Source organism: Macrobrachium rosenbergii, chromosome 18 (genome assembly GCF_040412425.1).
Source record: "Macrobrachium rosenbergii isolate ZJJX-2024 chromosome 18, ASM4041242v1, whole genome shotgun sequence".
Classification (NCBI taxonomy): Eukaryota; Metazoa; Arthropoda; class Malacostraca; order Decapoda; family Palaemonidae; genus Macrobrachium; species Macrobrachium rosenbergii.
In genome coordinates this window covers 12,091,734-12,117,963 of record NC_089758.1, presented here as the reverse complement: position 1 = coordinate 12,117,963, position 26,230 = coordinate 12,091,734, and the positions used below count along the sequence as shown (strand labels likewise).

At 36.3% G+C, this 26,230-nt stretch overlaps 1 protein-coding gene across 1 annotated transcript in view; it reads right to left on the bottom strand.

Annotated features, from left to right (window-relative positions):
* The window catches only part of LOC136847945 (uncharacterized), a 313,292-nt gene that overhangs the window by 195,192 nt on the left and 91,870 nt on the right, over positions 1-26,230 (bottom strand). Inside the window, 3 exon segments of the mRNA XM_067119965.1 lie at positions 1,108-1,224; positions 3,971-4,075; positions 8,923-9,118. Of these exon segments, the coding sequence (XP_066976066.1) occupies positions 1,108-1,224; positions 3,971-4,075; positions 8,923-9,118 (418 nt within the window).

Here is a 26,230-nt window from a genome sequence, read left to right as displayed (position 1 = left end):
TAGGTGGATAGTATTTCCTGGTCTTGAGAGGCGATAACAAAAGACCCATTTGTTATATATCATACATCATATCTTTCAATATCTCAACATACGACAAACTTTTCTAACAGCATAACCAACATAATAAGGATCCGTTTCAATCAGGAAAGAACCAAACCGAAACAAGATAATACAACAATTTTGTCTTTGTCGGTATGCAGAGCCCAGAGGTCTACATACGATAAATCTCATAAAGCCCTCAACACTACCAAATTTAGGGCACGGGCCCCTGATGGCAATAAGACGATTCAGCCCATTATTGAGCAACAAACCAATGAAACAAGTGTTTTTAACGATTTAAAACAAATTTTGACAGTGATCTGCTTATTTTGTATTTTTCTTTTTTAAACCTGAAGTGAATGAGAGGAATGGGAGAAATTTCAAAATGAACAAGTTGGCCAACAGGTACCGTTCAAGTCTTTGTGAGAAAATGGATCCACGTTGGCCATCCATTTCACAACTTTGGAAGAGTGAGAAGTTAATATGCCACTGAGAGAGAGAGAGAGAGAGAGAGAGAGAGAGAGAGAGAGAGAGAGAGAGAGAGAGAGAGAGAGAGAAGGCCTGGTATGGGCCGGGGGAGGTATGAAGGGGGTAGTTTTCAGAGAAAAGGAAAAGAAGTGAAATACTACCATACAATACGGAGTGGAGATCTTATACTGAGGTGGTCTGTCAACCTGACGTGACAGAAGTTTGTGGAATTGAAATGGCTGTCATAAAAGTTCCAAAATACTGAACAAACATGAAACAGTTATATTAAAAACAGATGAATATCATTCACCAATTTCCTAACAGAAATCTTTTTACACAACATGCAATCATGAAACTCGAGCACTAAATATTCAATATTCAACAGTTATCGTGTATATTTAACCAAAGTTCACAGGAGTGGGCAAACAATACGAAGAGATCTTTGGCGATCGTATACTTGTTTTTATGTCCCTAACACACACACACATGTTACATACAGCGTGCGTGTGTGAAACTCTGAACAACAGCGCACGTAAATACACACGCACACCATAGTAGTCTGACCACCACCTAAGAGCATTATAATAGATATTGACTTACCTTCACACGTGAAGCCATCGCCCTCATAGCCAGGGAAACAGGTACAGTAAAAGGAGCCTAAGGTGTTCGTGCATGAGGCGAATACGTCACACGGACGGTACTTGCACTCGTTCTCGTCTGGAAAAAAAATTAAAATCTTAAAATCAAGTTGAAAATGAGTTACTTTGGACCAAAACGATAATGATTACAGAATCAAGCGAACTTTCTCTAATTTTAAAGTACCTGTTTTTACAGTTTGTACAAAAGAGCTTAACAGAATTAAGGTTTCCGATCGTTAAGAAGTTCATTCTTAAAAAAATCTCCAATTTCTCATCTAATTTATGTACGAAAGATTTTAACATTTTTATTTATTTTCGTTCCCATAATAACTGATGTCCCGTTTTTCAAAAGTCTTTATTTCATTATCCTTTTTAATGTCTTTCGTCACTGCACTTACGGCAATGACTTATCCTCCACAATTATTTAAAGGACTGTAAGACGAAAGGGAACCTGCCTGTGTATCTTGTGGTCACCTCCAACCTTGAACAGGCAAACATTTTTACCTAACGTGATTGCAATGTTTAAAAGAGTTTTCTTTTTATTTTTTAGGTTTTAATCGTGACTGGCAGAGCCACAGTAATGGACAGGATTGGATGAAAAAAAAAAAAAAAAAAACGGAATGTATAACTAAGACAGAGACAGATCAAAGGCGGTTCTACTGTTTTTACCTAATCCTCTGTGTCTCAGCTGACAAGAAATCATCTTTCAAATTACTATAAAAATGAAACGATACATCCATAACCATAAATTATGTCGTAACTCACGAAAAGAAATGACAATCTAAGACTAATATACATGCAAGTCCATTCTTCAGCTGACTTGCATCACGTTCTTCTTTTTTCTTTCCCTTTTTATAGAGTAATTTCCGTCATCAAAAGTCGGCTTTGCGGCGACAAGTCGCCTGCAGCCATCTTGGTTTGGGCTGCCGCAGGCCTCCACAAGGACGTCCAAGAACACCCTCCACTGAACACTAAATCTTCCCCCTACTCGGCACCCTGCTATAATCATCCCCCCTTCCATCTCCTCTTCTTCCGTCCCTGTTTGCTTTTGTTTACGTTGTTTTAACATGGGGGAGGTGTCCACCGTATCTATGTATCTACTTAGCTGTATGTATTTATGACGAGACAGAAAGAGGTGCCCAAATATCAAAAGTTACTCAAGAAAGAATAATGGCACATTTAACTAAGTAAAGCACCACTGCATATCTTAGTATCTTCCGCTTTTGAAAGTTTAACTTTATTTCTGCATACAGTGTCACTGACCTCTTGATATTTTAAGCAAGCAACGCACGCACAAGGAATCAATGCACAACAGGAATTTTCCCATGACCATTTCTACGATCAAATAGTCCAAACAGGCGAAGAGAAATGTGGAGTTTAAACGTATCACAGATAACTTCGATAATAAACAGAAACCTCTATTAGCTATCATTAGCTTGTACGCTACAGTTGACAAATACAACAGCCGCGAAAGCAATCAAATGCAGAAGCAAAATAAACATGAGAAACTACGCGTCATCTGCCACAGTAAACTGAGGGTCGAGTTGCGCTTCTGGGGAACTCTCCCACAAATAAAGGGTTCTCCAAAATATGATTTCTTCTCTTTTATTTATTTTTCTTTTCTTTTCAAAAATCGACGGATCTCTCGAAAATTATAATTTTTGCTAAAGTCGAGTTCAATATAACAATTTTTCGAGCGATGGATATGCCAAACAAGGTTTTTTTCATGTTATCAAAACATCAACTATTCAAGAGTACGGTGCCGTAAGTACGGAAATTTGGATAATTCCAAAGACGAATAATGCAAATCCATTGCCGGAATGAACACGAACTGAGGATTAACAACGAAATCGTGCTCAAGCACTCGGCTCTCACCCGTATTTACCTCAGAATCTCTGACTCGTAGTCGATCGAAAACACAATAAACATATAAATAAATTTACTAACAGCCATGTTCTGTATGATGAAAAAAAAAAAAAAAACACTTGAAACTTTTATAATCTTAATACGAACTTAAGTATTTTTAAATGAGGGTAAATGCTTAGCAAACACCTAGGGTACTTTGGAGTTCTCTTTCAATTTTTGTACAATTTCTGCGAACTCTATTCTTTTCACAGGCAGGTCTGTACTTTCCCTGGATGGTAGTGCCTCATTCCTTATAATTTAATCTTCCTGCTTCTTTTATTTTCTTTTCTTTTCCAAAGACTAGGTTAGATCTAGGAAATGGGGTCACAGGCCCGACTGAATGAGTAAAAACTGAAATTTTCAAGTTTTTCTCGTCTTACTTCCGTCAGAAAACGCCTCTTTCATTCAAGGTTCCCCTCGTGTTCTCTATCTGGTCATTTGAAGAAATATCACTTCTTGGCTACCTATGGACACAGTATAAGGGCCCCCAAAAAATGAAGGCCTATGTTTTCGTTAGTAGGTCATCTGTGTGGTACGCAAGTTGGCAATTCCCCAAAAGCAGACAGCACGAATTGCTTCGGCACACGATTTCGTATATAAGATAAAAACTGCATAACTCAAAACCGCATGAAAAAAAAACTCTTTAATATCTGTTATTTTAGAATTTACGAATTTCTTTATGGATAAAATTAACCATTACCTAACATTTATTCCAAATTAGCATATTACTGACAGAAACGGACAAAAAACATGGAAGACAGACATGCGGACACCTTTGAATGACTATAACAAGAATGAAAAACTTGACCAAAAGGTCGAGCACAATGAAATAAATAAACAGGTAAAAATCAAATAAAGAAATAAGTTAATCAAATAATCGACTATTGAAAAATTAAATATGAAATATCTTCTTGACTCACCTGGTGATTCACAGCCACAGCCACCGTAACCGTCGTTACAATGGCACAGACCTTCCAGACAAGCACCGTTAATGCACTTGTATCCTTGGGTGTAGGGGCAGTCATCTGCAAGACAACAAATGCAACATTAATACACAGGCTTTGACTCTGGTCATGTGAAAACCTACGACATATATGAGAGAGAGAGAGAGAGAGAGAGAGAGAGAGAGAGAGAGAGAGAGAGAGTACCTTACTGGTGATTTTAACGCCCCGCAAGCCGAAAGTTTCTGTAATCACAGGTTCTGCTCATCATAAAGCATATAACCCCGGGATCTCTACAGGCAAGTCTCTCTTTGTAAATTAAGTACGTGTCTATCTTCATGCCATAACCCCTTCTAATCTTCGGCATAACTAGCGTGGGCATAGAAAGCGACACCGTTAATAACTGTTTTGTAGTGAACGCCTCTAAACAAATGCGGAGCGCAACATGGGGAGGAGGCGTGGGGGGGGAGTTTGAGGCCTGGAGCATATGTAAGCAAGAGAGATTTATGGCGCTTTCACTCACTGACTTCCTCTTTCTCTGTAGTTCGTTCGAGGTTCTTTCGTTCTCTTCACGCTGGAGTAATGTCATCCAAATCAGTTTTTGTCTCCTTTTAATTCTTGAATAGTTCTCCAACATGTCACCCAATTCATTGGAATAAGTGCTTGAAAAACTCTAAAGATATTGTTGTTCAAAATTCATCTCAATTACTGAGGCTTGATGACGTTTTCAATATATCTATTACGAGAGCCGTGCAATAATTTACCTCTCGACTCACATGAAAAAGAGTCAAAGTGAAAATTCGGTCAATATATTGGGAAGAATGTGAATGATTACGCTCAGCAATACAGCAAGAGACCGCATACACAAACAAGGAAGTCTCAGTGGCAACATAAACAGCTAAATAACACATAATGACGGCTGTAAGAGAAGGAACTTGGAAAGAACTGGAGCATAAACAATATCATAAAAAAAAGAAACATCCGACTACCTACTGCACAACTAGTATATTGGGGCACTAGATCGTTTGGGGAAGAGAAAAAAAAATCAGAAAAACGACCAACATAGGAGCTGAACATGTGCCTTCCTAAAAGGGACAGATTCGCAAATGAACTCGTCAATTCCTGATTAATGGCCGCTTACCAAGAACGCTCTTATATCCTCTGTACGTTTAGGCCAGTAAACAACGAATTGGTAACAGTTTCCGTCTTAAGAACCGGAAATCTTTCACAAATTCCTCAAAATTACGAGTGGCAATGACAACCGGCTCCTAACTGGTAAGATGATTCATGTAATAAGGATAGGCGTACCTCTTTAATTATTATCTCTGGTGAGCTTACTTTACCGAGAGGAGTGTGTTAGTTTACAATTACACGTGTGTACTTTTTTGTGCGTAGGGAAGGACAGCATATTATTATTTTCTTAATATCCAACGAACAAAACTATGTTTTAAAGTAAAAAGAAAAAAAATGCTACAAAAATCAGTATACTTCCTGACAGCCAACACATACTGAGGACATGAACAGATTCTTCAATACTGTCTTAAGAATGCACGACAAAAATGACAATGATAACATTAGCATCTAATCCTTGTTAGACTTTACCTACAGTAGCTTCGTGAAACAATCGCTCTGAGAAGTTTTTCAGTTTTTCATTACTACAAGTACTAAATAAACAAATTACCAAGTAAATAAAAAAAATAAATAAATAAAAAAGAGGAGACACGAACGTGTCGCGTCCAAAAAGAAAAAGTATCATGTCTGATCGGAAACGCTCAATCATCCCGCGGCAAGGAAAGTCGTCAACTAGCCTGATTTCAGTTTCATTATATGGCGAATCGACGATTCTGAAGTTCGCTGCAGTTGTTGCCTTCGCGTGTCTGGGTTCATGACAGAGAGAACCTGGCAAAGTAGAACGTGCTGTCTGATCGATAAAATCTGAGGGCAAATGTAAAATGACCTTCTATGCTTCGACGAGAGATGAGAAAACTAAGAATTTACTGAATTTCACTAACAATGGCGGTCATGTAGTAATAATAATACTAATATGAGAGAGAGAGAGAGAGAGAGAGAGAGAGAGAGAGAGAGAGAGAGAGAGAGAGAGAGAGAGAGAGAGAGAAACAAGTTCTTTTACGGCGCAAAAACAAATGGCTTGTGACCCAATGAAAAGGGCCCAATAAAGAGGTCAGATCGAACCATTAGTAACGAAAAAATAAACCAAAGAGAAATCGAAAAGAGGAATTTTTTTCCTACGAGGATGGAATAATGCAAGGTCGCCTAGCGGGAGCTTTTATCTTGCAGTACGGTACACGTACGATGCAATAACGGCATGGGGCCATCAGTAAGTCATTACCAACGCTGACTTTGGTTTGGGTAGTTATATATATATATATATTATATATATATATATATATATATATATATATATATATGTGTGTGTGTGTGTGTGTGTGTTACTTTGTTTTCAATTTATTATTTGCAGTAATGAAAAGCTTTCCCGAGCGACGTACGAAACTGCAGTAATGAAAGTCCAGTAAGCATTAGATGCCAATGTTGTTATGTCATTTAGTTGTGCATATATAAGTGTATATATACATATATATACATACATATATATATATATATATATATATATATATATATATATATATATATATATATATATATATATATATATATATATATATATGATAATGATAAGGGTATCTGAAGAGGAGCACTGAACCGTTAGCTTATCGTGATGAATATTGCGCACTGCTGTCAAGCAAGACGTGAGGTCCTACTCTTTTCTAAAAGGGCTTTAGAGTTTGAATTACTATGGGCATGTGTATTAAAAACATAATATGCTTATGTAATACATTTTTTAGAGTGCGAATGATTACAAAAAAGTAATGTTTCCGGCGTCGATAACCATGATTGTAGCAAAGCCAATATATAGAAATCAATTAAAAATCAATCTATTTCCATATATTTTTATAAGGGATTTTTTACGTACGTGATTATTATACGTAAAATACGGCGCTTTTACCAAATGAATGTAGTTTTTGATGAATTCAAGCATATTTCTCAAGTCATTTATATAGTTGTGTCGCTCTCGAGTATGAGAATTTTCAGACTGTGTATATAAAACTATTAAGTTATTTCTTCAAATCAGGCACTCATACATAAACAAAATAGCGGAAATATCGTTTAAAACACAGTAGCAAAGTAGTATAAGAGGAAAAAAAGGGCACCGAACAGGTAATCGTACAGACAACCATATATAGAGGAAAGAAAAGCGTCCCAATTCGCATCAAAATGCGATCCAAATCTCTCCTTCCTCCGCGAAATAGCCGACAGCGATATCCATCTTTCCTGTGAACGTGAAATCGGCTATACTGTCGACTGACGGGGGAAAGGGAGCCGGGCGATGATCGACGAATAATGACAACATTACGAGATTCGAGACAGGAAGCCTTCCTCACAAGCTCACCTGCAGGTCGAGGATACTTTTGGAAAGGTCCGACTTCTTTAGCGAGTGACGGAGTAGTGACAGTTATTCGACAGTCTTAAGGAAATGTTTTATGTTCTTTTTTTTTACGAAGCAGATAATATTGGTGCGTTTCCCTCTACGGTTTTAAACAAAAGTTATCGCAAAAGAGCAATAAGAATAACAAGAGGTGAAGCTGCAAGTTGAAATATAAAAAAAGTAATGATTTACATCGACATATCAAAGTACCATTTTAGCTAAAACCCAATTTCCCAAGAACTACAGAAGTGGCACTATTCCAGTAAAGAAATAAATACTCGTATATTTGATATCCAAAACAAACTAGCTATCTGTATATATGAACAAAATCCATAGCTTTACTAAAGAAGTTGCAGTTTTTTCAAACAGATAATAAATCAATATATAAATAAACAGCAACTAAGTAACTGAACAAAACACGAATTCCGCACAAAATTCGATTGTCTGCAAACAGACAGACGGAAAAGCACAATCAGCCGAACCGAGTTTCCTGACGAGTTGCTGAAACTGGGTTAAGAGCAAGTCACCGAGGATCAAGGCTGGATCGGTTAAAAAGACAATCGAAAGACTGGAAAGTATTGCCTCCTACTTGAAAAACGGCCAGAAATAAGACGTTTACGCGGACTACGAGTCATCGAAGCCTAGTAGGTTACTTTAGGGTATCTGCCACAGATAGAAAACGCAAGCGACTGAGAGAGAGAGAGAGAGAGAGAGAGAGAGAGAGAGAGAGAGAGAGAGAGAGAGAGAGAGAGACTCTCTCCTTGACAGCTGCAACGGTGTATGTACAAAAAAAAAAATGGCGCACAGTACTGCCTAAAAAATTGTGTAGGGTCTGAAATAAATAATAAAAACAGGAACTCTTATTGCCACTGATACTATGGTTGAATAATTTCGCATTAGCAATGAAGTATCATGATATGGCACCCAACAAGCATTTGCCGGCATGTGTTGCTAATTAAAAAGTAGAGATCGGGTAAAAATTTCAAGGTAAAAGACGGGTGGGAAAAGAACATTAAATATACAGATCACGAGAGATGGGCAAACCAACATCTGCATTTCTAATGCTTAATAATGAACTTTAACTTTAGATAGTTACACTAGACCCGAGGACCTTAGTGTGAACGGGAAAGGGTCAAAATAAGTTCCAAAGAGACTTAGAAGTTTTTGAGAATACATTTAGACAGGACTAATAAAAAGAAACTTATGAGTAAAAAAGCCACAATAATGTACTTGATAAACTGTATTTTTCAAGATACAAAAATATACAAAAAAGGATAAAAATACAGTTTATCAATTACATTACTGTGGCTTTTTTACTCATTATTTTCGATCAAAATATAGTGATGCACCACAGATAAAGAAACTTATATAAATGCGAAAAATAAAACGATCAGACAAATCCAGATCATTTTTTGGCAATACTCACTTGTACATTTCAATTCCCGGAAATTTTCATCTGATCCGAGGAAGCAGTTGGGAGTTCCGTCACAGAGTCTGGATACTTCGAAGAGCTGAAGCACCTCTGTGGATTCGTTGACTTGACAGCCGAAGTAGCCATCTTCTAAGTTTAAGAAAAATATCTCTCTTTGAAGTCCTTGTCCTAAGTTCAATTGAGCAGAAACCTGAAAATAAGGAAAAACAAAACGTTAGGGGAATGTAAGGAAATGTCATCGTTAAACATTAATAATGGACAGATGATGGCACATTTCAATCCTCATTTTGACAAATACATTCATGAGCTTAAAAATCCTTCACGCATTAGTTCTCCATATACATTGGGCAATGATTTTGGCTGAAGTATGGTCTACAACATGAAACTCATTGAAAGGTTACTGGAAATTAAATATTTTCTATGCTGTTTTGAAAAAAAAATGTAATAATTTTACTAATAAAAGAAACATGACAATACCAGATTCAAAAACGAAAATCAGTTAAAAATTAAACGCGTACTTCAAAGTAAACTGAAGGATTACCATCATAGCATCCAACCAATAAAGGAAAGACTGATCTCGTTTGCATGTTGCATTTGTTAACTTAATTTATCTTTGCGATCTAAATCCGAAGGAAGACTGGAAGTGAGGATCTAGCTGCCAGATGCAAGACGAGATCTAATGCGGCTAATAATCTTGAAACCAAGGCTTTCTTGCTAATACAACCTGATCCCAGATACACAGTAATCACAATATCTTTTTTGTTTTGAAGTGGATTGATGATGTCTGGATATTATACATCTACAAGATTGTCTCTTAAAAAACAGCTAACAACTGGGACGAAAGCTCAACACAGGTCCTGGATTAACGTAGCTATTCGTTCACCGGGGCACAAAACCTAACATAGCGGACCGTCGGATAGGAAGCTGAGCAGAGAGAGAAATATGTTCACTGTTACTTTCAACTGCCGTAGTGTATGCACCTGTACCACAGTTAATGCATTTCATATACCCATAAATGATTCAATACTAAAAAGGAATCGTAGTAGAGGTAGGAAAAAGAGTCAATTCTAATTGAAAAGAATCAAGATATAAAAACGCCAGTAGCTAAAAGTTAGTGGGAGCGGTTGGGGTACCCGTCAAGGATAACTGCCTCAGGTGCCAACTTGCAACCTTTGTCCTATATCTCCCTTTAAAAGACTATTTTTCTCCTTTCGAACTTCTGTTATAGTTAGTCATTTATCCTTTTTCGTTTCGCAGGTAGTCACTCTGAAAACGACCTTGCACAGGTTGAGATTAAATTGGAAAACTATGCCATCATCCACGATGAAAAGAAGTTTCTTCAAACACCTACTCGTTCCATAAGACCATCCCACGCAGAGACCCTGTCCCGTTTTACCACTGAGTCACACATGCTCAGATCCTGCTTCGGCCCTTCCCTTTTTATTTTTACTTTCGTTCTCACATTACACAATTCCTATGATCCTGTAATGCCAGATGATATTTTCTTTTTTGACATTTAATATGTGAAAAGTTCCAGTCGCAAAACCGATCCAATGAGATGCTACAGATCAATTTGATGTCGGATGCACGACACAGATGTCGACAGTTACTGTCCCATCTCAAGGACATTCCTCTTTTTTTTTTATTAACAGCCAACGGACACATATAGTAAAATAGGACAATCACCTGCAACACAATTTGACAAAGGAAATACCCGTCGGTACATCGACTTCAATATCAATGCGTTGCGAAACAAGAGCACCAGTGACGATGCTTGCAAGTACTTTAGGAGTATGATTAACATTATGCAATTCCATGCACGTCTCTTCTTCTATTTTCTCGATTTTTCTTCTAACTGCGCCTCGAATAAAGACCCTGACTTGGTATTTAATCAGTACCTGCTTAGTTTACTGAATAGAGTACAGGCCCTTCCACAACAAACACTTCGCGGATGAAATCACCCTCGGTCGCATCATTACCGCATGGACTCTTAAAGAAATGCTCCGCCTGGCAAACAAAACGGTTCTTGATTATTCCCACGAATAAGATTAACTGAATTATTGAGTAGGAAATACCTCGATGTATTCCCAAGCGTTAATTGCACTGAAGAACAGTAAAGGCAGCACTTAAGATAGAAGTGTTTCCTGTGTACTGAATCTTGGGAAGAATGTTTTTCGGAATGTTTTTAGTAATTGGTGATGTCATTTACATGAAGCACAGCTTAACTAATGAGACAACATTTCCTTACAGCTAAGTTTTTGTGTCTTTATCAGTGTTATTATTGCTCATAACGAATACTTATTTTCATGAAACATATTTCGAGGCCATTTGCCATTTCACAGACTGACTGCATAAAAACCAGACGACAGTAAAAATAAGTCAATAAATACTTGGTAGCTTAAAATAAAAACTTTTGGACAACGGGAGGGACAAGATAATATTTATTTGGATAAGAAATATTATCTTTAAGGATCAACATCAATCTGCTGCTGCATAAAAAGTTAAATAAGGATATTTTTCAATCAACTATCGAACTGCCACAGGGCATTAGATTCGTCATTAGAGAGGAACTGTCTTTACTTCAGAAAGACAAGCCAAAGAGTAAATATTTGAGGACTTTTACCCACCCAGAACTCGAGGTCAGCCTTCAAGGGAGATGGCCGCCTGACAAATATTGGGGAAAGGGTGCACAGTTTGGATAAGTGTAAAGAAGCAGAAGCAAGTTTAAAAACGGAGGCAAAATCAGCGTTACATTCTGCGAATACTCATGCATACTGCAGCTAAGATATCACATGCATAGTAAGACTATGTAAATCTAAAGGAGAGAGAGAGAGAGAGAGAGAGAGAGAGAGAGAGAGAGAGAGAGAGAGAGAGAGAGAGACGGGTACCGATAGACATACAGATGACAAGAACGATATAAAACGAGCATAACCGGATTCTCACAAAGGCGTCAGCTTCAGACTGCCAAGGTTACTTTGCCAACACGTTATACTCGAGGTTAATTAAACCATCCTTTTTGAGGCGTTTAACGTAATACCGCGTTTTGTCAGCAGCTTATATGAAATGCCCTCACGTATTTTGCAAAAAAACATACATACAAACATTCACAAAGATATACATAAAACACACACATGTATAAATATATGTATATATATTGTATATATACTGTATGTATGTATGTATGTATGTATGTATATATATATATATATATATATATATATATATATATATATATATATATATATATATATATATAAATATATATATATATATATATATATATATATATATATATATTTATTAAATATAATCTTGCAAGTAATAATATATACTCCACATTTACCTTAAATGTAACATACGAACAATGTGTAATTAAACAGTTTAATATTCTCATAAATTCTCAATTAATTTTTCATCATTCATTTAACTCTGATGAATTTCTCTACGTGCCATCCTGTGAATACAACCCTTGCAACAAAATGCCAGCTTATTATATCATTTATCTAAGTGAAATAACAAGTTGCCTGTGTAATCATCGTGCACACAAACAAGATGGATAGTAATTTGGAACGAACTCAGAAGCGTGAGTGATATTTTTTCTTCTGAAAAGACGATCATTACTTTTATTCATCCGACATTAAAAGACATGATTAAAGTGATTTCCTCTAAACGCAGTTTACTTCTAAGAGAGAAATTATTTTCTTCATTTTTTTTTGTTTCACGAACAGTCCAACTTCGCCACGTAATTCTAGTCCTTATGTTCTTAAACACTCGACATACGGATGGAACCTATCACGACTTTGGTTTCAGTGTGGTCCAACTTTCTAAACTTCGCTGGGATAACTGGACACCTTTTTAGTCTTTTACCCCTTTGGAAAAATTTTAGTATAAAAAAAGTTGTTTTCCTCTAACTTGATAGAACAAATATGTGGTTGAGTATCTGAGACCTACTGTCGATTTGTACCACAAATAAAATGCCATTTTTCCAAATATAAATAAATATCTTTTACCCACGAATCACAGACGAAGAATACACACTTAATGATATCCTTTGAATCCATAACCACATTCTATCCCAGTGACTTGCAGTAAACACAAATCTGGAAATTCTTCCAGCGAATAAAGATGGCTTTCCTGGGGCCATATTGCCCTCTAGTTACACCAAGATGAGTAGTGGAAATCCTCCTTAATGGCACAACTTGCGAGAAAAAATCTCTGATGTAAAAGAGATGCGAGGGAAGAGAAGTAATTCAAACAAATATTATTTTATAAATTTTAAAGAATCGTTGGCTTAATACAGGAGACATCCTCCACTACTCATTATTAAACTCTTAAAAAAACGATCCCTTCAAGATTTTTTAAGGGATGGGATACCCTTATGAACAGGAAAGATTTCACGCTTTTCTCCACAATAAAATGGGAAGATTCATTCAACCTTTGAATAATGCGCCTTTTGCAGGACTTCAACATCAACACACAAAAGATTCCTTTCAGAGTTCATGAAGGATAACAACAGCACCCGGTATTCAAGGGGTTTTGGGTCTCCTTCAAGGACGAAAGTCAACAGCCGGGAAATTCCATTTTAATAATTCGAGAATGATAAGTGAAAACGAATAGCCGTGAAATGGCATTTTCTTTTAATTTCTCATAAAATTTTTAACGAATTTTCCCACATTCTTTTGACTAAAAACAATTAATAACGACATCCCAGCTGTATAACCAAGTGGCTCGGGCTAAAGGGCGTTAACGACAATCACCTAGCTTCTAAATCTTATTTCAGACGAAAAGTCGAAAGGTTTTAGTAAACAGAACACGTCATCTGACAGGCAACCAACAATTTCGTAAACTGGGTAATATTTCCCTCGAAATACAGGACGAAGGCCGAAGAAAACGAAGCTGACAAACCAGAGAGGAAACAGAGAGTTATGCATAACGCTTCAGGGGTCTTTATTGCCAGGATATTTCGGAGAATCACCTCATGTCCCCTTCCAGTGGCCTTCAAAGACACAAACACACTCCAGATGTCCCCTTCCCCACCCCCAAGCCCAGCTGATGCCTTCCATAACATCATCCCCTGCCCCGAGGCAACGTTCCGGGGAGCTCATTGGCCTTCCAGGGACTAATTACAGAGGACTTTTGCACGAAGAGTTTAGAGCAATGAGGTTTCATATCTGTTCCATTTTGAAATTATTCTTCTCTAACTTTCCCCCAATAAATCTCAATTTCGAGATGTTCTTGTTCCACCTTCTATTAAAACTGGATAAATTAATCAATCTATCCAGTCAAACTGTACCTCCAATTCCACCTCACCTCCTCAAAGTCCCATGAATATCTCCAAAGGCAGGTTGAACTTGACCTCTTCTTTGACCTTGGCGGCCTACCATAGCCCTAGGACCCTCATTAGAATAATATATATAATAAGAGGCCTCTAGGCTCTCGTCATGGGATAATGATCGACTGTCAATTACCGAGAAAGGCCTTTGATGAGAAACAAAGCACTTACGAAAAAACAGACATATAAAGGGCAAGGAAAAAAAAAGACAAGACAGAAGAGCAGATGGAAGTATTAAGCATTTGAGTATTTGCTCTAAACAAAGGTCAAGAAAAATCATCGAAGGGTGAGGGCTGTCACAGCAATTTAATTTGTTCTCACCCATTATGGCATCCGGGAGGCCTTTGATCAAAACAACTGATATATCAGGGTATAAGACAGTGAAAATTCCAAAATACAGTCTTCACACATATATATATTTATATATATATATATATTTATATGTATATATATATATATATATATATATATCTTTATATATACATATATATATATATATATATATATATATATATATATGTATATATATATATATATATTTATATATATATATATATATATATATATATATATAAATATACTGTATATATATATATATATATATATATATATATATATATATATATATATATATATATATATATATATATATATATATATATAATTTCTCATAATCACTCACGAGTTTCTTGTCACTGAGACCAAAAGATTCCGAAAGAGGGTAAACTTGTCATTCCAATTTGTCACGAGAATAATAATTGCAGTTTAACTATCAGCCTTCACAAGACAGATGGCTTCCGTCACAAAAGGAAAACCTAGTCACTTGAATGTGAAAATTTCAAGGTTCTTCTTCCACATGAGATAATCCACGATGAAATATGCATTTTGAAAACTTAATATATAAAAAAACACAGACGCACATAAAGTCTTGATTTAAAAAACCAATTGAACTATACACATCTACAAAACGGCATTAGATACATTTGCAAACATGGCTCTTTAAGTATATGAAATAAAATTAACTGAAAGGATACTGTTCACTTTTTGGGTAAAATATTACAATATAAAATACATCTTCAAAATCAGAACCAGACAATACGTTTTTTTTTTTGTATAGGGTTCCGGGACCTTTGGTGAAATAAAACCAAAACTGTATAATATAATAACCTCTGACGACAAATTATGCCCAATATTCTACCCTATGAAATTCCATTCTTTGAAGAATATTATTACAAATTGTTCGGCTATAAAATATACCCAGCTGATCGACAAACCTAATTTCGAGTTGTGAAAATATGACCATCAAATAAGGGTGGAAAAACTGCAAATAATTTTACTGCAGAAAGACCTTAGCATTTAAGAACAATTATCTAGAACAAAAAAACAAAAAGTTATATTTTACTTCTAAAAAGTTACATTACTTCTCGGTTATTTTAAAATTAGTAGAATTTCCGTTAGTTTTTGTCTTGTAGGTAATTGCGCATTTTGAGGTTTACAAGATATTTTAATATTTTTATGTTGTCGAACAGCCATGGTGGTCACGTAATTCTTCCTGCAAAAGCAACATTAACATCAATTACTAACCATCGGAGTAGATAAATAAGGCAATATTAAAGTATAGATTTAAAATTCTGATTTCCTTATAAAAAAAGACAAATTTTGTCGCGAGCTCTGCTTTTGCACCCCTCATCACAAACGATTATTTTGTGGAAGACATAGACAACAATGCGTTTAATTAAGTTTGTTAACTTTTTTATTTATTAATTACGAAAACTTCAGTTGATAATTGCACCAACTATAGATGCTAAGAACAGTAAAACGATACGTGAAATGGTTAAAAAATGAATTCCAATAAACAATAATTTTGCAAAACGAATACTGCAAAGATAATATTTCATTAGGCAAAGATATACATGCACGACTATCATAATTTTTTCAGTTTTTTATTTGAACTGTACTAATGACGTTTCGAAAAACAAAATATTACAATATTAATACTTAGCTATGAAAAGAAAGAAAGCAACTGCAAGAATATTGGCAAGTGCGCAGACGCATGCCAGAACACAGCCACTGACATATTACACGCGTCATCGTGAAGTTCCTAAAACAGAATTTCGTTCGTCAGTACACCGTGCCACTCCGTTCACACGGCCTTGAGGATGCTACGTATCATTTTCGGAATCGCCCTCTTCTTCAGAAGCCTATGAAGCGTTTCCAGTCACTGTCACGGATATTCAAACCCGATTTTTTTACCCGAAAGAAAACGATCCAATTCCCTATAATGCCCGCGGTGTTAAATTGCAAATCATCAGTTCACAATAGGCTTGTATTGGATCGGTTTCCCTATCCATCGGAAAAGAAAAAAACGCCAAGCTAATGTTCAGTCGTTTGTGGTTTCGAAATTGTTATGGGAAAGGTTGAAGGATTTTTACTCTGAGATTCTCATTTTCTGAGATTTTCAAAGGAAATTACTTTCCAAACGTTTTCGTGTCAAAAGTCACTCTGGCATGCCATTCCGGTTGCTCATTCCAGTGGAAAATGGAAATAGCAGATACATTTAACTCCCGACTATTTAGTAATGAGTAAAAAAAATTAGGGGAAATTTGTTTCGATTCCATAACATTAACGACTAAGTTTGACGTCCATTAATATAAAAAAATTGTTTTGATTTGGTAATAGTTCAGAAATAAAAGGAGAATTTTTTCGATACCTTGAAATCATGGACAGAGTATGACTTCAATTATTAAGCAAATTTAAAAAACAAGAAAATACCTTGAAACGAATTTCTCGGGGACACGACAAAAATCTTGCCATTAAGCTACCCATTACCTTAGTACTTGAACGTACAGCAATAAGAGCTTCCGGACTAAAGTAATATCTATTTCTTTTTATTAATGTTTTATTCTGTTCACTACGTGACATTTGTTACCTTGTATAATGTCTTGCCGTTACATTTATTATTTATATTATTTTTCATCGTCTTAACTTCTCATCAGCACTCACAGTAAGAAAATCAGTTACTGGTTTGAAAAAACCATAAAATTTTCTTCTTCAGTATCTATACTGTTAATACTGCTGTTTAAGCAAACCATAAAAGTAAACTTGCAAATAAGAGCCTTCATGTGCCAACAAAGAAATATCCTCGATCTTCAATTTCAACTTTCTTTAAGACAAATCAAGGCATCAATGTAGGGAGGGAGACTAAATGTTCGCTTTTCGAAACATCTACAGTCACAGGGTGATTTCTATGCTTTACAGCCGCCCCCTCCACGTAATTAATAGGTAATTAGAGCATCGTCACGGGTAATTAGCATGCACGCGGTGAGGTACATAATGGAAACTTCACCTTGAAGTTTGTGGCTTCTGTTTTTGTTCGACTTTTTCTTTCATTTTTTTTATATCAGTTGGTTTCTTGGCTTGAGGGCTATAATAAGGCGAATTATTTTTCTTCTTGGAAATTCTGAGTCAGTGGAGGCACTTACCTATTTTTCTTCATTTATCGTACTTACCATGCCAGTTCAGACTAAGTTAAGGTAATGCGAGGAAAATCCATGAAGTTAATCATAGGTATCATGGAAAGAGCCTGGTTAGGTTTCTTTATATTAGGGAACGCTCTAAATTCTGGAATTTTTCTATTTTGTGAAATATACCAGTCACACAGCTATGATGGGTTAGAGGAGAGAGTATTTTTCAGAATTATTATTACCGCTATCATTTATATAACGATTATTACCGCGCATACCCAGCATATTCTTAATGAATGAGACAAAAGAGGACATTTGAGCTAATAAAAGTGAAACAAAAAGGAGAAAACTTACACGAACGTATAACGAAAACACGAACTTTGTTCCAAAATTTCGTATATCTCTTAATTCTTTTTCTTTCCGCGACTTCCCGGACTAGATTCCTAAAGGGATCTAAGCAACAACATGGAAATAAATGGATAAATAAATAAGTAGAAAGTCTTGTATGGCTATCTTTCCGTAGTATCTGTTAAGCTAAAACACAGAAAAACTAAAGGAATAAGAATATGAGGAGAAACTGCACATCAGTTAACTCTACACTCCTCTCTATCATTAATTTCTTGAGAGCCGTTCACAGTATTAGCTTATGTTCCAGGTTTTAGCTTTTCTGGTGTTTCCAAGCAGCAAGGAAAGAGCGTTTTTAGCTCTTATAGCAACAGAGGACAATGCGTCGGACGCCCTCAAAAACGCCCACGCCAAAGACCATCTGCAAAACCTGTTACCTCTCCAGACTTCTCAAGGCTAGAGCAGGTTGTTCGATCTGAGAAAAACCATTATCAACGACGCCTCGCTCACTCGAAGGACCAAATGACGAGTTCAGTTTTCTGGGATAGGCACCACGGGATGAATAAGGACAGTAATTTATTCGAGATATTCGGTTACTGTAATGTTACCCTTACTGATTTTTTTTTTAATAATTCGGAAATAACAGCCATTCATTTTGCACATACAAAACCTTATAGCGTTTATTTTATGGATAAATTTGTTTAAGTAATGGTAACACTTATAATGTATCTAAGAGGAAAGGGCACATAAAGGACCGCCGTACAAATATCGATTTACACACGCACAATGAAAGATCCCTTATCTTGCTTATAAGGAAGTCCGCCCTACGAGTAGTCCTACGAAGCATTGCATAAGATGCCGTTGCTATTGGGATAGTTGCAGGAGGACCAAAACGCATACTAAGAGGATAAAAAGACTCCGAGGATGAGTATGTGGGGGGAGGGGAGAATTAAATCTGAGGGGGAAAGGGGGGGGGAATGGAGATGGTGGTGGGGCGCCTGTGAAGGGAGCGAACTGTGAAGGTCGGACTGTCAAGGCCGTCTTCACGAGGATACCAGTACCCGTCTTTTCAAGTCTCTCTCTCTCTCTCTCTCTCTAACACATACACACATATACCTCATCAATGTGGTTTCTTTATTTCCTTGTTTCTCGCGTTATAGCTAATGACATTAAAGAATAACAATGACGCTGTTCAAAGATTTTGTGACACTGTTCATTATGGTCAACAGGTTGGTGCTAAGATCAAAAGTCTTCCTTGTCTTTTAAGATTTCCTCTTTCTCTGAGAGAGAGAGAGAGAGAGAGAGAGAGAGAGAGAGAGAGAGAGAGAGAGAGAGAGAGAGAGAGAGCATATCTTGGATTATGGCCATATGCCTTGTTCATCAAAAGAACAATTCCACATTACGAAAAACTCGTAACCTTGTCATCCTGATTTTCCATTTTCTTTAAATTAACAAAAACAGTAACGCAACCTGACAAAAGCTTGCTCGTAATTCCTGTACCACTCTTGGATCAATCATACATACACAAACATATATAAAAATGCATCTTTCAACATATGCTTCATACATACAATACATGCACTACTAACACAAGAGCAGTTTACTAACACACGTTTTGACCAAAATGTTTTTTGAGTAAATGTTAAGCAAACATTTGTTTAACCAAACTTAAATGCTAAAGTCACTGAAACGTAGGAGACTTACAGTTTTATTGCAAAATTCCACAATTAACCACTACCCTTCTGTCTACCGGAAGAGCCATGTTATCCTCTTTCTTCCATTTGCCTATATATTATTTTGCAACAACATCTTCACAAGAATCTTTTTGCCGAACTATTTGACTAAGTTCCCTGTGCGGTATATCTGTAGATATATATTAAGAACCGGTCTCAGTACCAGCAGCTGGTTTCAGCAGTACACACGTACGTATCTACCATCTGCACAAGTGTTCGCACGCATACCACTGCATTAACAGCTCTGTGTCCAGCTATTGTACATGTTCAAGAGCGTGATGGAGGCCTTTTTGTGTGCTGAACATGCAGGCGTGTAATGAGAATGTTCCTGTAAGAATGCCTACATCCAGAAGGTCTGTGTGTGTATATCACACAACACCGCGAACAAACAAGCACCCTAAATGCGCTGATGTTTGAACACCAAGATTAAACAGGAGGTTTCAACGCTCCTTAGACAGGGATCTTTCTCTCTCGCTCTTTCTCTTTCTACCTTTGAAAGAACGGAAGTTCAAAGACCTTCAAATAAGGGTCTGAAAAAATAGGAAGAAAAACTAATGATTGGCAAAGAGCATGAATAAAAACAACGAAGGTCTTTCGTAAGAAAAAATGGCTAACGAACTAAACATGATTAACGAAGCCACAAATTTGCAATAATAAAAAGAAATGTTGAATGAAAAAACTATTCCGTGAAACATTACAACAAACTCGGCGCTTGAACGAGAAACAGCACATCGCTTCCTCTTCCTTTGAACACACGGTCGAGATGTGGAGATGATGGTTTTAGAGATTCACCATAGAAGGTCGGACCAAAGCCGAGAAGAGGAGATGGGGAACGGGAAGAGGAGGAGGAGGAGGAGGAGGAGGAGGAGGAGGAGGAGGAGGAGGAGGAGGAGGAGGAGGAGGAGGAGGAGGAGGCTGATGGACATATATGGATATATATGGTTAGAGATAAAGGTGAAAGGGAACCTCAGGAGGACGGAGGTTTATGGGAACATCACATGAGAGAGAGAGAGAGAGAGAGAGAGAGAGAGAGAGAGAGAGAGAGAGAGAGAGAGAGAGAGAGAGAGAATTTAATGTGAAGAAATGAATATGTAAAAATCAAGCACTATGAAGACCAACACTGAAATATATATCACTGGAACACAAAGGCTATTGCTTTCGTTTCTCAATGAAAACTACTGACTACTATATAATACATCGGGTTATACAGTAATCCTTTAAAGATTCATATTTCTTTATGTAAGTGACACGAGGATACGTTAACTACAGAGACTTACGATACACTTAATTTACTACACTGTTAAAAGGTACTACTTTACTATGAAAACTGGGAATAAAAATAAAGATAAAATTATTCACATCAACAGTCCCTGTTGAGACGTGCTGTCCCTCTTTGAGTATTTTAATATTTTCAAGCATTTTAACATTTTCAACCAAAGTAAATGATACTGTCCGGAATACTGAATACGACAAACGTTCAGAGCGCACATTAACCCTAATCGTGACATGAATTCAAAGTCATAAACCGGAGAAGAGGATAAAGCCCCAAGGGCTATTATTTCGTCGAATAACTGATTAGGAATGGAATAAACACGAGCCTGGGTAGGAACCGCACCAGAGAGAGAGAGAGAGAGAGAGAGAGAGAGAGAGAGAGAGAGAGAGAGAGAGAGAGAGAGAGAGAGAGAGAGGTTAATGTCTAACTGTAAAATGTTTAAAGAAAAAGGGGAGGTGGCAAAATACGAGTCTCTTCATATTTTGGAGGTTGAGAGAGAGAGAGAGAGAGAGAGAGAGAGAGAGAGAGAGAGAGAGAGAGAGGTTAATGTCTAACTGTAAAAGTTTAAAGAAAATGGGTAGGTGGCAAAATACATGAGAGTCCTCATATTTTGGAGAGAGAGAGAGAGAGAGAGAGAGAGAGAGAGAGAGAGAGAGAGAGAGAGAGAGAGAGAGAGAGAGAGGTTAAATGGAGGGACTGGAGGAGGAATGGTGCAACAGAGAAGAGGCGAGGAGAAGTAAAGAATAATAAGAGAGAGGAAAAAAGACAAAAGCTCATATGTATGTACACCGTTGGGTGGAAGCCAAGGCGTTGGGAGGAGGAGGAGGAGGAGGAGGAGGAGGAGGAGGAGGAGGAGGAGGAGGAGGAGGAGGAGGAGGAGGAGGAGGAGGAGGAGTTTGAGACGTGCTTCGAGACAGCATTCTTTGGGCTTCCTTGATCTCCGCCCATGAATAAACATGTAACGTTATTGACAGAATAAATCTTTGGCTCTTTGCCCGAGTCAGATTAGCATTCCTCAAATATGTTTTAAAGCGTTTTTAATAGCAGCAATTTTCATTTTCATACTCGAATATTTCCTTTGCAACAATGTAAACGTCTCTCTCTATCTCTCTTTCTCTCTCTCTCTCTCTCACACACACACAAATTTTGTTCTTTGCTTCAGCCTACAGCAAAATCTAGTACTCTATTCATCGGTAAGGCACAAAAGCCTGATAAACTACCCTGATAAATGCACAAAAGTATACAAAGTATACAAGCCGTTTTACCAATACAGTCGAAAAGATTTAAAACGGAACAAAACGAGGATGACTAAATAAATATAAAATCGTTTGTATATGTAGCATTATAAAAAGTACAATAACCGGAAACGCTCTTTCTGTCCAATTATGCGGTGGAAAGTTGCACATATTCAACCCTCCGAGGAAGGATAGAGCAATTTGTAAGAATATTCGATAATATGATAAAAATATTGGCTTATCTTCCAAATTTATGTGAAATCTGGTTAAATGATACCCATGATAGGCACAAAAATAAAACTGGTAAAAAAACCCAGCTTAATGCTAAACTGCGTAGATCACTTACATACAAAAGGCTACTAGCACTTTACGTCACTGGTATAGTTTAAGCTAGAAAACGCAAGAATGAGAGAGCGAAAGGGGGGGGGTGTTGAGATTCACGAATATACTGACGCAATCATACTCATAATTACTTGAGAGAGAGAGAGAGAGAGAGAGAGAGAGAGAGAGAGAGAGAGAGAGAGAGAGAGAGAGAGAGAGAGAGAGAGATTTATGACATGCAGTAAAATAGATCTGAATACATCATTCATTTATCTGGCCCAAACAACTCATGCGAAATTGCCTTGGGAACAAATAAAAATACACAGCATAACATCCATTGCAAACTACAGTTACGAGAAGACCTGGGAACCGGTCCAGTTGCGCAAAGCAATACCAATTATCACATAAATCAAAGCTATAATCTTCACACGGTGTCAAGGGTCACATGTGGGGGTTATAACCACCTGTACCCGCCTACCTGTCAACCGTCCTCCTCCTCAAAACACTCCCAAGGGTGATACCCGCCTGTGCACGTCCCCCGCCAGCCAAACAACCCACTCTCGAAAACGTTCCTGGGAACACCGTCTATAAAAATCGTCCTCAAAAAAGTCTTGAAAAGCAATTAGCAAGATGGTGGATGACTGGCTGCTCGCTCTCGCAATGGAAGTGCATCAGCAACGACTCGACAAGTTAGCTTTCTTTGGATTTTAAATGGATATTTTCTTTTTAATAGCTTACTTTATGAATATTCCTTGGGACTACTCTGCCTATCTTATCGTCTCTCTCTCTCTCTCTCTCTCTCTCTCTCTCTCTCTCTCTCTCTCTCTCTCTATATATATATATATATATATATATATATATATATATATATATATATATAAATATGATATGTGTGTATGTGTACGTGTATGGGCACGTATGTATGTGTGCGTTGGGGAGGGCCATATGTAAGTCAGGGGTTCGATCCCAAAGTACCACCCACCAGTCATATAAACTCAACCCTCTAGAAAAATGCCCTATAATGGATAATATATATATATATATATATATATATATATATATATATATATATATATATATATATATATATATATATATAAGCGTCGTATACGTATCCATGCACGCTAATTAAAACAGTAAAAAAAATTCTCATACAATGCTGGCAGCATCAATCGAGTACTTGAACCCTTCCCTCGAAAGATCTGAGAAGTAAAAACAGTAAATACATGCAGAGAAATCTCCTAACCTACAGCAAACAAAGACTGGAAAACTTTCAGGAAACGGCGATTGGCAAACATCAAACAGATTAGGAATAAACTATTAGGCTGAACGAAAGTGATGGAAATATGGAGTATTAAATTTTGAAAAAGAACTTGGACCTAAAATCAAAGAGAACTTGTACCTGCATATTCTCGAGTGTTAACAATGGTACTAATATTTACAATATGTTTTTCGTCATTATTACCACTATATAGTTGTCGCTATAATTTCAATATATGTACCATAATGAATACCGATTCTATATTATTATTACTATTATTATTATTTTTTGTTTTGTTTTTGTATACTAGATGAAACACCTTTCTGTGAACTTATTTACGTAATAATAATAATAATAATAATAATAATAATTATTATTATTACTATTATTGTTATTATTATTATTATTATTATTATTATTATTATTATTATTATTATTATTATTATTATTATTATTGTTATTATTATTATTATTATTACGTAAGTAAGTACACAAAGAAACTGTTTCACCTAGTATGCAAAAAACCAACAAACAAACAAAATTCGCACCAAACGAGAAGCAAAGAAACACAAATAACAGCAGGTGGAGAAAGTACGACTAGAATAGATCACCAAATTGTTTTAATTAAGTCCACTGCATCGTTCAACAAGATGCTCTGTGCAATAACTACCATGATTAGTTCTCCTATCAGCCACAAGTAGGATGGAGGTGAAATTTTTTAAATTAAACATACGTCAAGTCTAATTACCGTTTTATCTTCTGGTCTACCACGTCTTTTACGGTATTTATAAATCTGTACTGGCTAATTAACAGGAGGAAATGATAGTGGTACTGATAAAATAATACTACTTGTTTTAACTGTCACTCACGTGTTAATCATTTACAACGTTACAACCGTAAATGCTACGACTTTATATATATATATATATATATATATATATATATATATATATATATATATATATATATATATATATATATATATATATATATATATATATATATATATATATATATATATCAGTAAAAGCAAAAATTATAACTTAAGCATCAATTATACGATATGTTGCATTTCTAGTCCCAGAAGCGATGTCGACATGTTTGTTAAGTAAAGCAATTCTACACCAAACTTTCATCAATGACAAATTCGGGAAGGAGAGAGAGAGAGAGAGAGAGAGAGAGAGAGAGAGAGAGAGAGAGAGAGAGAGAGAGAGAGAGCATCTGACACCTGATCTAATCCGGCATTAATCCTCAATAAATGGGTCCAAGAACTGGTGGACGTTTTCCCGGCCCACTTTCGTAAGATATAAAAAGTGGTGAGGAGGCCCCTCTCTCTCTCTCTCTCTCTCTCTCTCTCTCTCTCTCTCTCTCTCTCATCTCTCCGAAGAAGCTACTTCTCGATAAAAATCAAGGTTGCTGGGTACTAGATTCGGGGCTCGGGTGCCGATTGGGTCCACGTAGTAATGGCAGCTATCGTGTTTTTTAGCTTAAATTAATTGCTTGAATCTCTTCGCTGGTGACGTAAATGAGTAAGATAGGCGACCCGGTTAATCATGAATTATCTAGCTTGTGGAATTTATGAATACAAACGCATTTGGAAGAATGCTGTAATTAAGCGACCATTACACTATATACAATTATTTATTATGGCATCATGAAATGAATTGGCATTATTCTTGATATTGACAATACCAGCATATAATAATAATAATAATAATAATAATAATAATAATAATAATAATAATAATAATAATAATAATAATAATAATAATAATAAAGACTCATAAGGCGCATCACGATATACGGAAATAAAATCGCCCAGATTCCAATGCAGCAAAGGAAGAACTTTTATATCCATAAAAACACTTGTCTAGCTTTCTTACACTCCAATAATTTAGAGAAAACCCGGCCCCAGCCACACTTCAAGTCGCACTCTTCTTACCCCTCACCCCTTATCGCCTAGGGGAGCCATAATGTAATACCCTTACACCTAAAGAAAAAAAAAAAAATAAGAACTTGGAGGAATAATAAAAAAGGAGAGAACCAGCTTAGAGTTAATCTTCAGGTAGAAATTCCTTTCTTTATGATCGATCTCACTGGCTTACATTCGTAACGAACATAGATTCTGTGGTATGTATAAAGTATATACATGTGAGTATGCACACACAACTATATATATATAATATATATATATATATATATATATATATATATATATACATACATACATACATATAATGTGTATATATATGTATATGTATATATATATATATATATACACATTATATAAATTATATAAATATATATATATATATATATATATATATATATATATATA